This window comes from Battus philenor, unplaced genomic scaffold (genome assembly GCF_028537555.1).
Source record: "Battus philenor isolate CCGP_79_NKW_IND1 unplaced genomic scaffold, ilBatPhil1.0.hap1 SCAF_21, whole genome shotgun sequence".
NCBI lineage: Eukaryota > Metazoa > Arthropoda > Insecta > Lepidoptera > Papilionidae > Battus > Battus philenor.
In genome coordinates this window covers 10,238,050-10,257,727 of record NW_027181684.1, presented here as the reverse complement: position 1 = coordinate 10,257,727, position 19,678 = coordinate 10,238,050, and the positions used below count along the sequence as shown (strand labels likewise).

At 35.2% G+C, this 19,678-nt stretch overlaps 1 protein-coding gene across 1 annotated transcript in view; it reads right to left on the bottom strand.

The window, feature by feature from the left end:
* The window catches only part of fuss (fussel), a 34,931-nt gene extending 15,951 nt beyond the window's left edge, over window positions 1–18,980 (bottom strand). Inside the window, exons 1-7 of the mRNA XM_068766683.1 lie at window positions 18,888–18,980; window positions 17,501–17,726; window positions 16,680–16,821; window positions 15,378–15,632; window positions 14,076–14,242; window positions 12,987–13,110; window positions 12,351–12,522 (exon numbers count right to left, since the gene is read on the bottom strand). Coding sequence (XP_068622784.1) covers window positions 12,351–12,522; window positions 12,987–13,110; window positions 14,076–14,242; window positions 15,378–15,632; window positions 16,680–16,821; window positions 17,501–17,726; window positions 18,888–18,980 — 1,179 coding nt within the window. The remainder of the gene's footprint in view (window positions 1–12,350; window positions 12,523–12,986; window positions 13,111–14,075; window positions 14,243–15,377; window positions 15,633–16,679; window positions 16,822–17,500; window positions 17,727–18,887) is intronic.
* Window positions 18,981–19,678: the final 698 nt, after the last annotated feature.

Here is a 19,678-nt window from a genome sequence, read left to right as displayed (position 1 = left end):
CGAACCTCCACATTGAATGTGCTACGGTTCCTAGTTATTTTAATATCTATTTACTCTTTCCGCTACCCACTTACTAGTTTTTATTGACGGATATAATACAGATTAAAAATAGGCACGTCATGTTGACCGTACAATATTGAAGCGAAGTTTTAATTTAGTAAATAAGATTTACTTTGCGGCGGTAAAGGATCGAGTGTCGGGTCAACAAGCGTGCCGGTTGACACGTGCTTGTTGAGTGCATCCACGTAATCATTTAAAAAGTTTAGTGAAAAATGACACCGGCTGAAGGCTGTTTCAAGAATAATTTATACTATATTATAAACAATAAAATAGACGTGACCTTAACATAAGGTGATTAATTAGAGTGTTCATTCTGGAATTGTAACAAATTTTAATATAATTCTATCTGTTATATAACAATGCGACAGACAGCTAACAATCATTAGTTTTTCCTTACTATATTATCATTTCGTTATTTATTATTTCTAAAACAATTGATTTTTGGATCAAGTGTACCATACATTAATTTTATTTTATTATCGTTATTTATTTCATGTTTTGTTGTATAGTTTTACACGTTAGACATTGTTTCATAATCATCTGTCATTGCCTTCTCTCTTTGGGTTGCCACACCCACTTCCTAACTTAATTAAATGTTGCCGCTATAAATATTAAATAATATTTACTTGACCATTTGGATTTTCGCCACCAACTTGTTACATCTATAACCTTTGACCCGTTATAGATAATTAATATCATAGACATATATAATGTGTTATTTAACATCTAGTAAATTGTACCTCTTAATTAGGGCGTTAAAATTAATAATTATAAAAAGTGTGCGATCACTTTTCTTGGCGATATAAGAACAAAGGCTTATTAAAAAAAAACAAAGCATGGTTCGTTCTTTCCAGAACCTATAGAGGTAGTAATCACAAAGTTAAATTGTAATTTGTTTTATTTTGTCTGTTAATTATTAACCTTTTATTCATATAAAATAAATTGTATTATACTAATAGACTACTATATCTATTATTAATTGAAATGTGGCGCTGAAGGAAATTACTGCGTATCCTCCGCGACACTTTGATGTCACTCAAAGTGATCTACACTCATCTATTTACCTATAAAGCCTCCTTAAGCATTTTGATCACATCATCTCAATGATAGTGGTATCCTCGAGAAGCCTATCGTTACATGTAAGATCACAGGTAAAAAACCACGCGGAAGAAGCCAAATATGTGGGACTGATCAAATCCACAGACAGATAAGTTAACAATGTTATACACATAGCTGATAATTGTATCCGATTGCGCTGGTTTGTCAAGCAGAAAGGGATCCGTAAAGGAGATCACGACCCTCAACAATGAATATTACAACGGGACTGACTAAACTTCGATGCCAACTTTTATAATAATAAAACTAAGTACTCGTAGCGTCAAATAGAAACACGTTGATTTCTATGTACTACGTATGTGATAATTCTAGTATAGATGTAATTAAAAAGAATTAAGATAAAACATAAGCCTTGCTCGCTTATCAAATATACCTAATGAGGCGACAAAAACAAAGCTCCGATACAATTTCGTGATGGAGCCTCGGGCGTGCTAAGCGGCTTTCCGCGTAGGCCGGTGACGCTACTCTATCCGATTTGTAGAATGCAATTTTAATCTCCGATTCAATATTGTTCCGAATTAAGTCTAAGCTCTTGTGATCGATTTAGACTGGACGTACAGAATAATTAAATTAAATTTTACAAAGTCAAAATGGTCTTATCGAATCGATTTGCAAATTGTGGTGTTTTTTAAACTAAACGAAATTTGCTTGCGATTTAAATGATTTTTTTTATCACTATAAATATCTAATTACATTTGGGACTTTGTTCGGAGTTTCCTTGAGATCGAATTGAGAATGTGGAGGTTTTCAAACTCACCACAACACCTGTTCTTAGGGAGCGGCCGCCCGCTCTTTAACCGCGGGCGGCGTGGGCGAACAGAGGTTGGATCTGGATTCATCCTTGGCTCGCCAGTGGTCCACGCTGCCATCCCAAGTCACATATATACAACATCAACACTACACAGCTCTACTCGGGTAGAGCGGTTTACTATGTGTCGAAAGTCGTCGTATAACTGGAATGCGTCTGTCCAGTTTCTGTTTTATTTTTAAGTTCACGGACCCTTCTGCTCCGTGAAATCAGTTCCGATGAAGCAGTAAAAATCCCCGTGCTAACAGCATCAACTTCAACCGAAACCAAGCAAGTCAAACGTACGAAAGTAAATGACATAGTCCAGCAGATTGGTAAGTTGTAGTGCCAGTGGGCCGGCCACATAGAACACAGAAGTGATGACCGTCGGGCCAATGATCCAATGATCTAGACCGGAGACCAGAGACCGAGAAGCCTAGATGGAAACGCAGTATACAGGTAGGTCTTTTTGGAAATATACGGGAAAGGCCTATGTCCTATGTGAAGGTCCCGCAGCTGAAGTGATGACAATAAAAGAAAGTCCTTCGCGTGATATATCTAGTTTAAATAACAAAAGACTAAAATTGAGAATATAACCTATTTAAATACTTTTAGCATAAAACATGCGATGTCATCTGATCTAAACGCGGTTTCAATAACTCGGCTTCTTCTCTAATATTATATTTCTGATCTCTTTATTTCTTTTTTATAATGAAATAGATAAAACAGAGGAATACTTACAAGACACAAAATGTAAATGACTACAAAATATTTAAACACATGTAGAAGAGAAATGTATATGGCTCAAACAAAATTAAGACTCTTGGACTATATCGCATTTTAGTTTTATCTTCATAAATGTTATTTATTTATTATTACTTCATATACAATTTATGTACAAAGACGAACTTAATGCCGAAAGCTTTCTCTTCAAGTTACCGTTAAGGCAGTGCAGAGATAAATTAATGAAGGTAGGTGGAATAAGATAATACTATAAAAGACAAAAAATAAAATAAAAAAGTAAACCAAATGGAGAAGGAAAATAATCACTAAGATAAAAAATACCCTTTATAAATATATTAATAGATACTACTTACTATAATTTCATATAAATATATGGTATATACATATATTTAAATATTTTCAAATACTATTCACATAAATTCCGTCAGATTTTCAGGCAACAGCTTTCGAACCTTCGTTTTAAATATATTTTACAGGAGGTTTTTTTTACTAAATGTTCGTTGCTGGCTTTCTTGGAAGGATTTACTACATGTCGCCATATGTATTTAAAATAAATTTATTCGTTGAATATTTACAAAATATTATTGTTAGTTTACGTTCAAGAGATGCTGGCTTATATTCCAATAAAAAAAATGGTTTTCAATAGGAATGTATTTTAAAATTCAAATTAAACATTGAAACAAACTGATAAAAAATATTGTTTACAGTTTTTCGAAGTTAAATTAAAAGCAATAGTGACAACCCTAGCTGGTTCCTTTGAAGGGATTAAACGGAAAACCCTAGAGGCGCGTTAATTACTACCGGCTGCGTCAATCATTAGAGAGGCTCTGCCACCTCTGTATTTACAGCCTAATACCCCTTTAGTATTGCCTCATAAAGGCAAGTTTAAATAGCTTTAGACTACATCAGACATGACGTCGCAACAATATATAGTGCGAATAACAGAGATGGTGTTATATTACGTATCTCATTGTTTCAATATACCATTACGATATATTTCTTAATATATATTCTTATCGAAAAACGATCATTTACAATGACCATTTTTTGTACGTGGGGGTATTTTTGTGGTCAAGCCATTAGATGGACCGAAAACAAAGTCAAGGTCGAGGAAAGTTTCTGGATGCGGGCAACGTAAGATCTGTCATCGTGGCGGTGTTTGGGGGAGGCATATGCCTTGTAGTCGGCATTTATGATGATGATGACTTATCCGTAAGTTATCATAAGAATGCCAGAAATGTCCTCTTTGTTACAAACTATTATTTTAAAGAACATATTGTCTCAATTCTTTTACAATCATTTCTCAAGGGAAATTGTTTTTATTTCTACAATGATTTACAATTGTCATATTTTATCTTAATATTGTTACTGAAACTGCTATACCGCGTCTTAGTAAAGCACGGTGCGGTGGGGGAAGAGGAAAAAAGTTCATGACCGTCGCTGCTTCGAGCGTTGGCGAACAGATACAACGGACCAGCCGATACTGCCCCCCTCCCCGTCTCGACTCGCGCATACCTATGACGTGGTACAGCGGTTTTGGTAGCGCTATAACTAACGTTTCTGTTATCCTTTTCTGTCCTTAAAATTTTACATATCAATCCACTTTCGTTTCTTCTCAAAAGTTAATTGTGCGGCTTTTCATCTGTTTTACTACTCGCTGTCCAGGTTGACCTCGTACTGACAGAAATTCTTTGTCCATCGCAGTCCAATAGAAAACATAAATTAATGTAAAGATGACTTAATTTATTAAATAAATGTGAAATTTATAAATTAATTTAGTCAATTATAAATGTTGACCGATGCAGCTTTGAACGATATTTTAAATTTAAAAGCGTGAAGTAAACGCGCTAAGTTCATTGCGAACTGTCAAATGCATAAACTTTTAATACTCCTTAGCCCTTTTAGTGTCAAACATGTTTTATTATTATATATAAAATTATCAATAAAAAGTGCATTTTTATAGATCATTTATATGAAGAAGAAAAATAATTACAATTTCCGTTACAATACTCAATATTTATAATTTTTTTAACGTTCTCTTTGGAAGATTTTATACAATGATAACAAAAACACAAAAAGTGAATATTACTACGTATTTATTAACAAGAAAATAATAAAAAAGTATATTGAAAATGAAAAAGATTTATTGACAAAAGTGCTTTCCTATGCAAAAACCGTGAAGTTCTTTTTTACACACCTGCGCGTGCCAAAAGTGATCTGTCAAAAGAAGCGCTATCGCGACGCTTTTTTCACAATTAGCGATAGGAGCGCCACGGCGCTCCTTTTTAAAATAAATATCTCTTAATATCTCTTCTCTCTAAAAAACCCTTTTAAATATGTTTTAATCTGAGTAAAAACATCTTTACGAACGTATATATGTTTTCTCTATGAGCTCATTAGTTCAAGTGGCACATTGTGAAAATGCTTGCAACTAATGATTTGCTGTTGTACGTAGTCCTTGTATTTTTGAAGTATTTACTCTGAACATAATTGATTATTATGCAATATAATTTTATATATTTCTTCTTATTTTCAGATGAGATTTATAATAACAAAGCAATTTAATTTATTGTTATATTTATTATTAGTATATCTAAATAAATGTATGCATATTTATGTAAGTAGTTTTTCTGAGTTTCCTAATAACCTCAAGTGGTTGCGGATTCGACTTTTCCAGATTGTCCGCATTCTTTATCTTCTGTATAATATTTTGTTTAAACCACTAACTCTTATCTTATATCTGGATATCTTTTGTAAGATTTACTTGATAAGTTGCTCAAATCATCGGAGTACTTGAAAATCTTTCACTGTTGTCGCTTTCAGTTTCAAGAAATGTATTGCGAGAAGCAATGAGACTCGTTAAATGTGTGCTAATTGTAATGTATTTTTATGTATGTTTGTTTGTATGCATTTGTACAAGTGTGTAATACTTTGAAATGTGTATATTTCATTTTTTTATTATGTACACTCTAAATTGACCTTCCCTTCATGTATTATCTACTTCAAAAGGTTTTCTAGAAGCGATTTAAACGTCTGTTGAACCAATTATGCATAAATTGTTTAATTTTTAGTTAAAATCCATTTTATTTTTACATTTCTTTTTAATTGTATATTTAATATAGTTTTGGTGTGCTATAAAGCGTCGAAATAAGTAAAATCGTCGTTTTAGCCTATAGACGTCCACTGCAAGGCAAAGGCCACCCCAAAGATATCTATGAGAGTATATACCATAATTGCCACGATTGGTAGGCGGGTTGGCGATCGCAATGTGGTATTACTATACAGAGAAAATAATGTTAATCCTCTGGAAACTTATTTACGTGCAGTAGCAATCCTATGAAATTAATGCATAAAGTGTGAATTATATACTAATGTTTCCCCGGAATCGAACTTGCAACCTTCGATCACAAATCTCAGACCTCTATCACTAGGCTACCACTGCTCAATTAATAAATAACTTATAAATAAATATATGTACATTTATGTGTGTAAGTGAAATATACACGTGTTTTCATATTATAGTTGTATAAGAAATAACCCGTAGTGATAAGACCGTCTATCGTACCTTTTTAGTTCTTATATCTCTATGTATTTATTTCTGTTATGTGTACGATAAAGAATATCAAATATGAAAATTAATTAATAAAGAAATACTAAGCTGAAATCATATCGACAAATACGTTGAAGTTATTATTTATATAACGAATACACTATGTTGTAACGATTCTTTTATTATTTTATCCGTGTCAAATGAATGACGGCTGCGACGGCTTAATAACTTCTGCTTGCAGGAACAGATAGAAAGTTTGATTTATTTTAATTAATTGTAATATGTATTAAACCCAAGTTTTAACTTTAACAATTTTTTTATTTTTGGATGGGAATATATTTATTGACAGCAAATGAATTTACCATTTTAAAGTATTTACACATATACTCAATCACTCTGTATAACTATTTTTTTCCGACAAATGTAAATAAAATAAGACAAAAGAATCAAACTAGCATTAATTTTAAAATTTTTGTCATTTTCATTTGTTATTTTATTATCTCTATCGAAATATTAATTTAACGGAGATCTATATAGTTCATGGACTCTTCCGCTCCGTAAACTCATGTCAGATGAAGCTGTAAAAGCCTAGCAGAATTGATTTCTTCCAGATAGTACAGCACAGTACAGAGATCTAAGAAAAAATTGCTACGGTAACTCTCATAGAATTACTTTTTGACGATTTTATTTCGTTAATAATATCTAACGATACATAAGAACAGCTTAATGCCACGTCAAAAGAGAATTTAATACCATGCAAAGAAAAATATTCACGTACGAATGGTCACAAACAAAATTCGACGCGACTGTACCCGATACGTATACGAATTGAAAATCCCCAATTAATTGGTCCCCAGAAATCGGATCGGTAGTAAATTAAACATTATCTCTTATTTAAAATCGGAATAAAGTCCATTTGAATTCGCCCGGTAGTAATTACAGAGTTTACGACGTGACGAAGCGTTCGCCAAATGTTGCTCACAAAATGGCGTCGCCTAGTCTCCAGAGGATATCTTCATGCTCACAACAGAGGAAGTTAAATATAAACTTTTTTTTAAAACTAATTTGTTTCTCTATTAAGAATGTTACAAACTTTCTTTTATATGTAATTAAATAGTTCGTATAGCAAATAAAAGGTTGTCAAATATCTCCCTTCCGCCTTTTTGTCTTTTGAATTTCGCGGCTATGTACAAAGCGCTACAGAGCTCGTATCTGGCAATACTATTCATAATTTGAAAGGTCTTGACATAACCTACAAAACGACGCTATGCATGATTAGTTTGGATATTGCGTTCAACAGTTATAGACGTGTAAACATGGAGTTCACTAACGCCGAAATTCGCGCTATTTTAAAGTTTTCCTTCGTTAAAGCCAAATCCGCTAGAGAAACGTTCCGTGGAATTAATGGTATTTTGGGGGATGGTACTCTATCACTTCGTACCGCGGAGGAATGGTTTCGACGATTCAGAGCCGGCGAAAACGACACTATGGATAAGCCAGCCGGCGGAAGACTTGTGACGACAAATACCGATCAAATCATGGACTACATCGAGTTAGACCGGCATGTGGCATCTCGTGACATCGCCCAGGAGATGGGAGTTAGTCACCAAACCATTTTAAACCATCTGCAGAAGGCTGGATACAAAAAAAAGCTTGATGTTTGGGTGCGGCATGATTTGTCACAAAAAAACCTTCTGGACCGAATCAACGCCTGCGATATGCTGCTGAAACGGAACGAACTCGACTCATTCTTGAAGCGGATGGTGACTGGCGACGAAAAATGGATCACATACGACAATATCAAGCGAAAACGGTCGTGGTCGAAGGCCGGTGAATCGTCCCAAACAGTGGCCAAGCCGGGATTGACGGCCAGAAAGGTTTTGCTGTGTGTTTGGTGGGATTGGAAGGGAATCATCCACTATGAGCTGCTCCCATATGGCCAGACGCTTAATTCTACCATCTACTGCGAACAACTGGACCGCTTGAAGCAGGCGATCGACCAGAAGCGTCCAGAATTGGCCAACAGGAAGGGTGTAGTGTTCCACCAGGACAACGCCAGACCACACACTTCGTTGATGACTCGTCAGAAGCTACGGGAGCTCGGATGGGAGGTTTTATCACATCCACCATATAGCCCGGACATAGCGCCAAGTGATTACCACCTGTTCCTGTCCATGGCGAACGCCCTTGGTGGTGTAAAGTTAAACTCAAAAGAGGTTTGTGAAAAGTGGCTGTCCGAGTTCTTCGCAAATAAGGAGGGGGGCTTCTACGAGGGAGGTATTATGAAGTTGCCGTCTAGATGGAAACAGATTATCGAACAAAACGGCGTATATTTGAACTAAATCCGATCACTGTAACACTTTTTATAAAGCATTGAATAAAGAGCAAAAAAGCGGAAGGGAGATATTTGACAACCTGTTATTACCACAATAATAAATTATACTGAATGCTGGCAGCGTTAAGTCGATCATCGTGAATCTTTGTGGAAAGCCTGTACCATCGTGATATCATTATTATTTTTTGTATTAGTAAAATCGAAGATAAACTATTTTATGATCTGTTCAGTCAGAGGTGGTCTACTTGGATACTACAGTGGTATCTCTCAATCAGCATCAGGCTTATTGTAGACTCAAGTGTTTTTGCCGCAAAAAGGTGGCCCATACGCGGTTACCAATATTGTATGGATTATTGTGAAAGTTTGTTAAAATAACTGGTGGTGGAGGCTCGGATTATGCTGCGACGGTTCGAGTCTTTTTTTTTTCTTTGTTTTTTAGTTTTATATATACCTAGTATGTAAAATAATCTTTTTCTTATATGGGTGAACATGTTTGTAGCTTAGCGCAGGAAAATCCTAACTTAACGGCACTTAGCTATTGTCTCGTCACGATAAAGCAACCGTGTCATGAACAAGTTTGCACGTCAGGCTTTGCTCTGTTTTGGTTTAAAAGGATAACAGCATTTTCTGGAAAATGAAACCATCCGTGATCATGGTTGTTGCATCAGGACATAGTATTGAAAGTCATTTAGCCGATGGACATTTGGTCGCCGAATAAGTCATGGAAATAACATACGACAAACAAGTGGATTGATCTTTTTAGCGAATATATTTTTGTTACGTTTACATCACTGACATTTTATCAGAACTTATGTCAAGTGTAGTTTTTGTAGCAGTAATGTATTATAAAATGGAGATAAGTAGCGAAAACATTTATATAGATCACCTTTGATTATACTTTTAAGGTTGTATGCGAAAGCGTTTCTGTAGTTTTGATAACAGATGCAAAAGATGACCGCGGGAGTGCAGGAAGCAGTCCGGCATTTTAACGACAATTATTAACTTATTTTTAAATGAAATACTGAAATGCATATATTGTTGAAGTACTAAATCGTTCTCGGGTCTCACATTCACTTCCACACTCACTTCCACAAGATATCTTAGATCCCTCTTTTGTTTGTTTAAATGTAAAATTTAAAGTATATTCTCAAAAGCATAGCGGAATATTAAGAATGAAGAATTTTTAATTGATTGAAAGGTGTAGAGCTTGGTTCCGTTGATTCACTTTAAAAGTTTTAAAGCAAGTTTTGATGTTCTGACCGGCTCTTCTAAGCAAATCAGCATTCTGAACCTACTTGAATAAAGATGTCTTGTTTTTAATCCTGGGCAATTCGCACGGTAGACCAAAGGTAAATCGACGCTTTTAAAATGTGGTGTTGGCGAAGGATGTTACGCATACCGAGAACAGCTAGGAGAATCAACAGATGTCGATCAACTCCATATAAAGATCAGGCTCTTCAACTTCTGATACAAGTGGATTCTGGACTACTTTGGACCAAGATACAAGATAAAACAGATACCGAATGTTATCATCAAAGGATCGACCTACTCTAATGGACGCCACTACACTTAAAAATATTTGTGGTGGCCATGTTAATTGTTCGGAACTGTTGTCCGAGGTAAACTTTCGAATTCCTGCAGCAAGAACACGTTCTAGATCTCTCTTCTTTTTATCAACGGCTAAGACAAATATCGGTAATCGTGCATCCTTATACAGGATGTGCGACCTCGACAATTCATATATTAGTGATATTGATATATTCTCGTGCTCTCTCGTATTTTTTAAAAGACAATTTCCTTCGAAATTATTGAATACATACAATACAATTTTAACCTCATTGAAACGTGACGGCTTGCTGTGACTCTTACAGAATGCGCTGGATCTTTGATCCCTGTTTAGTAATGTTTTTCTTTGTTTTGTCATTGTTTGACTTTAAATCATTAATAGTTCTTAGTGAGATAGTTATAAAGTAACAATTGTAACTAATTTTATATTTCTAAGTTTCTAAGTTTCTAAGTTAGTACTTTCTTACTGCGTCTTGTTAATGTTATCTCCAATAAAGTAAAGTAAAGACGATCACCGATCCGGTGGGTGAACTCTGTCCGGACGGGTCTCACAGTAATGAAAGCGCTCATAAAAGCGGATCAAAGAAACCTGGGGAGGCAATTCGTCTCCACCAGATTTTCCAGGAAGTGCACGATCTTAAGCAAAGAAAATATACGACTAAGAATCTTGATTTTAATTTTTTTTTAATATTATTTAGAATACTTGCATTATTCGAAAGCCACGTATAGGATGAGAAAATATGTCAGTATTACTACTGCAAATTAAATCATGATTGAGCGTCATTTAAAAATGAGTAATAGTAAAAAAAGGACCGACGTTTACGCTCTACGGGGATTGTGATTGGAAAATTTTTCCGCTTCCAACTTTTTAAATTGGATTGAAGTGAGCATCGTTTGCTCCGAATGCGGACTCAACACCGCCAGTAGATAATGCGATCGATTCAATACTAACGTTTTAAGTTGCATTTGGAAATCGTTTACGTAATTATTGAGACGGATTTCTTTCAATTTGTTTTTAATTTAATTTTAGGAATAAATTTCTTATGATTGTTGTCGGTTGATTGTATAATTTTTTTTATTTTATGACACAAAAATATTACAAAAACATTAAATAACCAAAGAATTCTCTTTATGACGTACACCATGAGTATTGTGAACAAAGTATGTTTAATAAACCTGTTGGTAACCTAACAAGCAAAATTAAAGAAGTGACAGTTGTCAGTGTTGCTACTAATTTATATGTTGCCAGAATTACATAATATTTATCCGAATAAATTACAATTAAAACCTAAATAATTTAATTATTTTATGTTCTGTACTGAACAAAGTGATTTTAAAACACGGGGCGATTGGTCAGCAAAAAGGTTAAACGCTTTCGAAACTATTTGCAAATAACCATGCCATGTATAAAGACAACAATATAACCCCTAATTTTTTTAATCACCTTAAATTACGTATTTTCGGAAAAGTTTTTTTTTAAATATGTTATGTATTCTAACTACATAGTTATATTTATTTACTTTAAATAGACACTGCGACAGAAAAACATAACATAGTTCCGTATATGTACTATAATTTAAATAGGTTTGTTTGTTTGTAAGCGTACATATTCTTGGTTGTAATTAAGCTAGGTTATACCTATATGTTAATAAAGCGAACCAACTACTTTTAAGTTAGTTACGTCACGTTAGTCTCCGTTGCTATTTTTTCAAGACTGTTTTGTGAAAGTTTAACGGAGCCGTGCATAGTGGTGTTACAGAACCCAGCGATAAATATTGCACATCGACCTTTGGAAAGAGACAATTGGCTAATTTCTATGTAGAGCATTAACCCCGTCCCACACTACCTATGTAATGTTTTGTCAGTCGTGCGACAAAGATATCGCTCTGCGAAGCCGAATTTAGCCGATTATCTCTTTCCAAAGTTCGATGTGCAATATTATCGTCGGGTATTGTACATGCTTGTAAAATTGCGTCGGTCGAGCGAGTAAAGTAAAACCATTAGCTTCTTCAGATTATCTGAGCACCTCCTATATGACCTAATTAAGTATTGAGAGAGTATTCATTGAATATATTTTTATTGCATTCTTATCATATTAAAATTTTACCTACGAGATATTTCACAACCCTATCAATGCTTAAGTACCTCCCTGCGTAATATCTAAATGCGAGAGGAAGACAGTCGCTACTTACCGCGTCTTTCGTTTGGTCCTCTTCGGTAGTCTCGATGTCTACACTTTCGTCGCTGTCTCGGTCGCTCTTAGGCGAGCAAGCGGGCGATGGGCGCAGTGGCGAGCGGAGCGGTGAGCGGAGCGGTGAGCGGAGCGGGGAGCGGCTTCGTCTCGGCGACGACGTTAATGGGGATCTATACAAGTTAAATTAATCTAGATTACGTGAAGTAGGATACTGATCGGTATAGTTACACAAAGTTTGATTCAGGCAATAATTAGAAGGGTATGTTAAGTGGTTTTTCATCAAGAATGTTGTTTTACGAGTCAAATTATAACAATAAAACTAACAATATTTTTATGAAAAACCGTCATTTTTTTGTATTAGAAAGACCAAAGTTTTGTAATTATGGTAAGTTGAAAATCGTCCACTACTGCTAGGCGTATACAGGGTGATTGATTATAGGTGTAAAATCTTTACAGGCTATATATTTTTTTTAACGGACTCTCCCTGCAGCCCAAATGGCATTTGCAGATCCCGAGGCCATGATAAACGCTATAATATAATACAAATGCATAGCTAATTTGTCAATTTATATGTTTATCCAATTAGTAGAATATAAAGAAGTTTCCGTAATTAAAAGAAAACAGCCAGTAATACCGTGCAGGCGAATGCTGGGGCGAAGCAGGCGACAGCTGCGGTGACTCCAGGCGATGCGAGCGCACGGGCCGAAACGCACGCGGCTCCTCTAAGGCACTCACACCACTTAAAGCTGTCAACGCACCTGATTTCACAATATATTGCATTAGACTTATATTATACTTTCTGCAGCACAGACCTCTCCGTCGCTCAATGAACCATTTCTACGCGATCGAATCAGGTATGTGGAGTTCCATAAAGGAATCAAAGTAACTGATATAACTCAACGGATTGGTACATTGAAGTTGGAGTGGGAAGGCCACATAGCTAGTAAAATAGACTGCCATAGCTTATAAGTTCTTTCCTTTTATATGTCATCGGTGTGTCCTTGTTTAAACCCACCAAGGCAAGAATATTCGTGTACAGTCAGCCACTACTAACTTTCAGCAATTAGGAGGATAAAAAATGTGTTTCATTATCATCATTTCAGCTATAGGACATCGACTATTGAACATAGGACTCCATCAGGAATGAGAAGATCCGTAGAGTAACGAAAGCAACCGACAGCCGAGCGGATTCAAAAGTGATAGTGGGCAGACCACATAGCACAGATGGTCGCTGGGACCTTAAAGTTATGAAGCGGAAACCACAACTCGGCAAGAGTAGCCTAGGACGACTTCCCACAAGGTGGATAAATAATCTTTTTAAGATCATTGATGCCGGATGCATAGGAAATCTATGACGCTGGTCTATGTCTAGCTGATGATTAAAAAAACCTTTAGTAGCAACGGCTTAAGTCATAACTTTACAGATAAAATAATAGTTACTTTGTTACGAAGTGATTCTGAAGGATAAGGATTAATTTTGTAGCGACTACAACTGGCTGCGTAGAAAACACCCTTCTCTGTCGCATATATCTTCCGTCGCTCTCACACGAACGACACGTGTGATTGGTTGTAAAGTAAGGATTGCGATTGGTTGTATGTAAGTTTAGATATAAATATAGGGTTTTCGCAAATAAAATTCAGTCTTTTCTCTGCACTAGGGTTTTACTTTGAACACATTACAAATAGCCACTTTCCTGTAAAATCAAATAAGTTAGAAGCTTACCGGAAGTCCATAAGGTAGGTTTTAGCCAAGGTATATAAGGTAGCGGCAGCCGTGCTCCCCATACATAGTCTGCCAGTCTTGGCACTGGCGTGTGCGCGTCTGGCGGGCTAGCTGCCGACCGCTTCACTTCAGCAACTTCTGGTTCCGGTCTGCGAAGTGGAACCCTTCTGAAGCACGATTAAAGCTGAACTTTTTGATGCGATTGTACATTTTTTCATATGTTGAAACTTTTATAAACATTTTAATGACATTAAAACTAATGTTTTACTTCGAGGCGAGTTTTTTAACAACATAAATTCTTTATAATTAGATGCCTGCTATTGATACTAATTCCGTTGTCTAGAAGAATAACCTTAACAAAATCCTTCCTATACTTCAAATGCTTAAAAAGGAAAAGAATCATCTAGGTAAAAAAATTACGCGAAAAGATTTAATGCGTTTTGATTAGTCAACGAAATATAAAAAAAAAATTGTCGACCTCAATTCACCACTGTACTACATGCTGCTTAATTTTATCACGTAACATTCTCCATTGATTTTCTTTAAGGGTTTTATCCATATATATAAATAAAATTGGAATGTGTACCGAAAAATTTTTTTTTTCAATTTTCGTCTGCCTGTTTGTTCCGGCTCACCTCTGAAATGGTTGTAACGATTTTGACAGGACGTATACCGGCAGGTAGCTGATGTAATAAGGAGTAACTAAGGCTCCTTTTTTTAGAAAAAACGTCTTAGAGAAAAAAAAATCAAGCAGGCACAATTTATAACATTACACATAAATTTGTACATGAACCAATGAACAATATCCTAACAGAGTACTTCGGTTTAGGGGTAAAATTAAGAGCGTTAGTGGTAATCCTACAAAGAGGTCTGATTGCAAAAGAAACTTATCCGTAATAGCTTCTATTTTATGTCATGTAGGGGAACATAGTGTCACACTATGTTCCGTTACATGTTTAATTTGACATCTTCCTCGTGGTATAAAATTAATTCGTTAACATCATGTCAACACATAGACGCAAACCGCAAGGTATAGGCTTCCACCAAAGATGGATGACCGGTTTTATGCTACCCGCATCTACCAACCTTTCGCAACCTTTACTTTGTTGTCAGTTCACTTAGTGGAAGACATACCCTCGTCGCGCTTATCGACTCGTGGTCGAGTTTCTAGTATCTTTTGTGGTGGATTACAATGACCAACGAAGAGATTTACTTCTTCCAACGTTTGGTATACACATTTTTTTAATTTTGAACGAGTTTTTCTATTTTCAAAATATATAACAAAATCCGTGTTTATATTACCTAGCAGCTGAGAGCATTCTTTTCCTAGTCCCTCCATTAAACATGGCTTTAACATCTTCCCACGCATGAACGACTTCATCCGGAGGGCTGCCGCTCAGCTTCATGTGCCGTCGCCAAGAGTTGAAGTTGGCGGCATCAGGCTGAACGTACTTGTCGCCAGGGCCCACTCGGTGCGAGTGGAAGATGAACTTGTTGGGCGAGAAGAACAGACCACAGTAGGCGCACTTGATGCACTTTGCTCGCGATGAGTTGTACCTGGTAGAATATGAATCAGAAAACAAATAGCCTCACATAAAACGTAAAACGTTATGTATATAAATATAAATTAATCGCCAAATGTGTTGCTAAAAGTTCAAGAACGGCTTAACCAATTCGGCTATTTATATGTTAAGGTATGTGGAAAGTTAATAAATTAAAATACGTATAGTTAAAATGAAATAACCTGTCACTGGCTGACACATATCTGACGTCATTCAAAGCAAAAAAAAACGTGTCAGGAGCAAAAGAAAATATCTCGTGTCGTATTATTAAAAAACCTTGACACATAAATTGATTTGTTTCATTATACCAGACGCTTTACTGTAGTGTGTATGCAAGTGCTATTTACCTCCAGATGTATGCGAGTGGTAAGACGGGGGAAGTAGTACAAACGTCAAACCGTCTTTTCTTAAATACCTCATGTGCGTTTTGTCACACCTCTAAAGTACCTTAAGAGGTGGATAGCACTTCCGAATGTATAATACCTTTGGCCAGAACATACTTTGTACTCAGATTCTCTTAAATATATATTTACGATTGCTCCTTATTAGTTAATTATTTTAACATTATAAGTTAAGTCACCGCCAGCTCGGAATAGTGATATGCTGAAATGAGCAGGCCTCAAACTCAAAAGTTGATCTCTTTAAATGAAATTTAACAATCTGATGTATACATTTATATCAATATTACACCGTATAAATCAGCAAACTAAGTTCCAAATATTTCGATCAACTGAATGCAAAAATAAGATTTATTTATTTAATAATAAACTTTTATTTGTATATTTAACAATATTATATTTTATTTTTAATTTTAGGTAATATAATTTATTATTTTTACACTCGATTTTTTTGATTATTTTTATACATATTCATAGATATATAAACGTCCGTATGTTAAGTTTGTAACCTACAAGAGGTAAAAAGTCATTTTAAGGCTTTTTTTCTCGAAATAATGCTCATAAACCCAGAGATTTATATAAAAACACTGGATTACATGATATATACTATAATAGTAATTATTTGCGAAAGAAACAAAACAAACCTGGCTGGTAGGAATGCGCCACGACAGCCCCAAGCGCACTCGTGGTGTACAGCGAACGCGAAGTCATCAGGAAGTCTTGGCGGTGCGTTGTCTCCTAGAAACGACTTGCACAACCGCTCTGCCTCTCGTCTCGTTATCATACCTATTATCAAATTGACTCTACTAAATAACCCTTGTACAAGACGTTTCGTTTAGGTATAAAAATATAAGACGGTTGAATCAATGAAATATAGGTAGGCATTTATAGTATAATTGTAATTGTATATACGAAGTATTCATATGATGGATAGAGATTCGCTTTGTTATCAACATTTCAGCCGTAAGTTACAGGATATAGGACTTTCTCAGAATTTTTTGATAAGTTGCATGGTCTCCACTCCAAAACCTTAAGGCCCCACACGGTCACTAAACCTGCCAATTCGCTGGGTTTAAACACAAAGCTCATGGATTCGAAATACTTAAATAAAGGAGTAAGTTGAACTTATGATCAATTTCAAATATTATTTTTATTATAAATACGAGTACAGTGTTCCTATGCCTCACATCTTTCTATTATAGGACATAGATCCAGCCGTGGACGTCCAGAAGCTGAAGTGATAAAGATGAAATGCACTTGTAAAGATATATCTGTACCGTGTTTACATGTAAAAGTAAATATACATGTAAATATGGCTCTATCAAACCTCAAGCTTTAATCGTATCAGAGTTTAAGTTACTAGCTGTGTAATTTATTAGAAGTATGAGGATAGCTGCAAGAGGATGAAGGAAGATGTGTATCAAATAGTGGAAGTAAGTGGGTAGATGGTAATGTCTGATCATACCGCAGCGCCGCGATGACACAGGCATGGCGCCCGCCCGCCGCAGTATCTCCAGCTGTACAGGAGTGCACTGCACACACGTGATGCCCAGCGCCACCCGTCGGTTATGGATCTCGTTATAAGAGAACTGCTTGAGCAGAGTGTTCGAGATCTGCGCAAGGCACAGCCGCTCCACACTCTCGATGACCAGAGACACGATCGGTACGCCGTATAGTAACACTGTGCCTACCTGTTGGAACACCGTCTGTGTCAGAACATCGATCTATCGAAACAACATGTAAAAATGTAACTTATTTACGGTAAGCTTTCAACTGGCCGTAATTCACTCGGCTAGCACATTGGTTTATATATATCTTAATATTTGTTAATTACGTTATCTTACGTATTTCGTGAAATTAATTTAAAAAGTTTATTATATAAAAATACTATTATATTATGAAGTATTTTTAAGTAATAATAAAGCTTGGAAATGTGTCGTTATTAGATGCGTATACCTTTCTCTAGGGTTAAAAAATAGCCACTGTAAACGGTGTTACGTTGTAACACCGACTCTCTCTTAATGTCTGTAAATTATTTTGTAATAAATATAAGAAGTTTATTATTTAAACTTGTAAAAATATCATATTATAGTATAAAAGATTTTTAAGTGATGGCATGAATTGCTTATCTTTAGTGTTAGGTTAATTATGAAAGTGACTACACAACAAACAAATCTGAATTTGATTGCAAGAGCTTTTCAGATCAGGGCGCGTTTGTATACCTCGTAGCTTTAAATTGAAGGATGTCTACGGGAGTATGTATACGGGAGCTCAATCTGATTATAGTTTGAATCAAAGTGATCACTTTTGAAATACGTCTCATGTACAAGTAATTAATGTAAATCTCTATTTCCTATTTTTTTTGTACCATGCCCCATCTTAGCTTTTGTAAAATTTTATCCCCCCCAATGTAACGTACAAAATTTTCATATTAAAACGATAGAGTTAAACTCGTGTGACGTTAACTTTAGAATTGTCCTCTTTAACAATCATATTGCCCTCCTGAGCGTGGACCACGCGTCAAGACACACTAGTGTGAATGATCTTAACTGTATAATAGATAGATAATGTAACCTACCCAGCATTAAAGCAAAGAAAAGACAATAAATATACGTAAATAAATCTCAAGCATCCAGTTCAATTTAATTATTTTCATTTGATCATATGTATTAGACAGTTTATGCCATTGCGGTAATATATTAGAACTAAGTGTCTTTTAACACATTTTAATTTTTAAGTCTTCGAATAAACTGTACATAATTACTGAACTGAGAATGTTATTACATAATATTCTCTTCATTTATGTTTAAAAAGTTTGCCTTACGTTTGATCTTAAATGAATTTATACATACTTGATTAGGTTTAGCGTTTAATTGGAGAGTTTTATTTTCTGAACGAGATTTCATGGAGTCACGCGGCGGAAGTGCTAGATTTGTGGCCTCCATGCTGTAACAAAAAAAAAACATACTGTCATTTTCTTAACCCTTAATAACCTAGAGTTTCAATTTTGATACCAATCTTTTAAGCCAAATGTTCACATTACTATTAGTTTTTTTTATAGGTTGGCTGTACGTATTTTACTGTTGTATATTCTTTCCAACGAAATAAAAAAAAATATTTTTCGCTTCATCTAGACCCTCAAGCAAATACAGTAATATTAAAAAAAATCACTTTCGTAAATCAGGCTACTAAGGGTTAAGTTCTTCTTGGTCGTTTATCTTCATTGCTCAAGGCCGCCATTTATGGAAAGCCATGGACGAGGACAGAGCCTAATTTCTTATATAACATTGGGAAAATTTTCTGAAAAGCCTGTTGAAATTTGTCTAAAAAAACTATAGAGTTCAATGCGTATCTGACCTGATAAAGATGTGGAAAGTTTTTATCAGGTAACTTGTAACCTACTCGTTCTTCAGATTAAATTAAAGAATCTAATCCTTATCCCTCTATTTCAAAAGACAGATATTGACTTTATTCTAGTATAAACCCATTGTCATTAGTTTCTACTAAACAATGAAATAAATTCTGCATTTTCGAATATTAAATCTACTTGGCTTATAAAATATGCAGCGCATACAGTTAAGTACTTTTCTGTTATATTAATTTATATTATTCAAATTATGGAAGTCAAAATACACGTATTCTT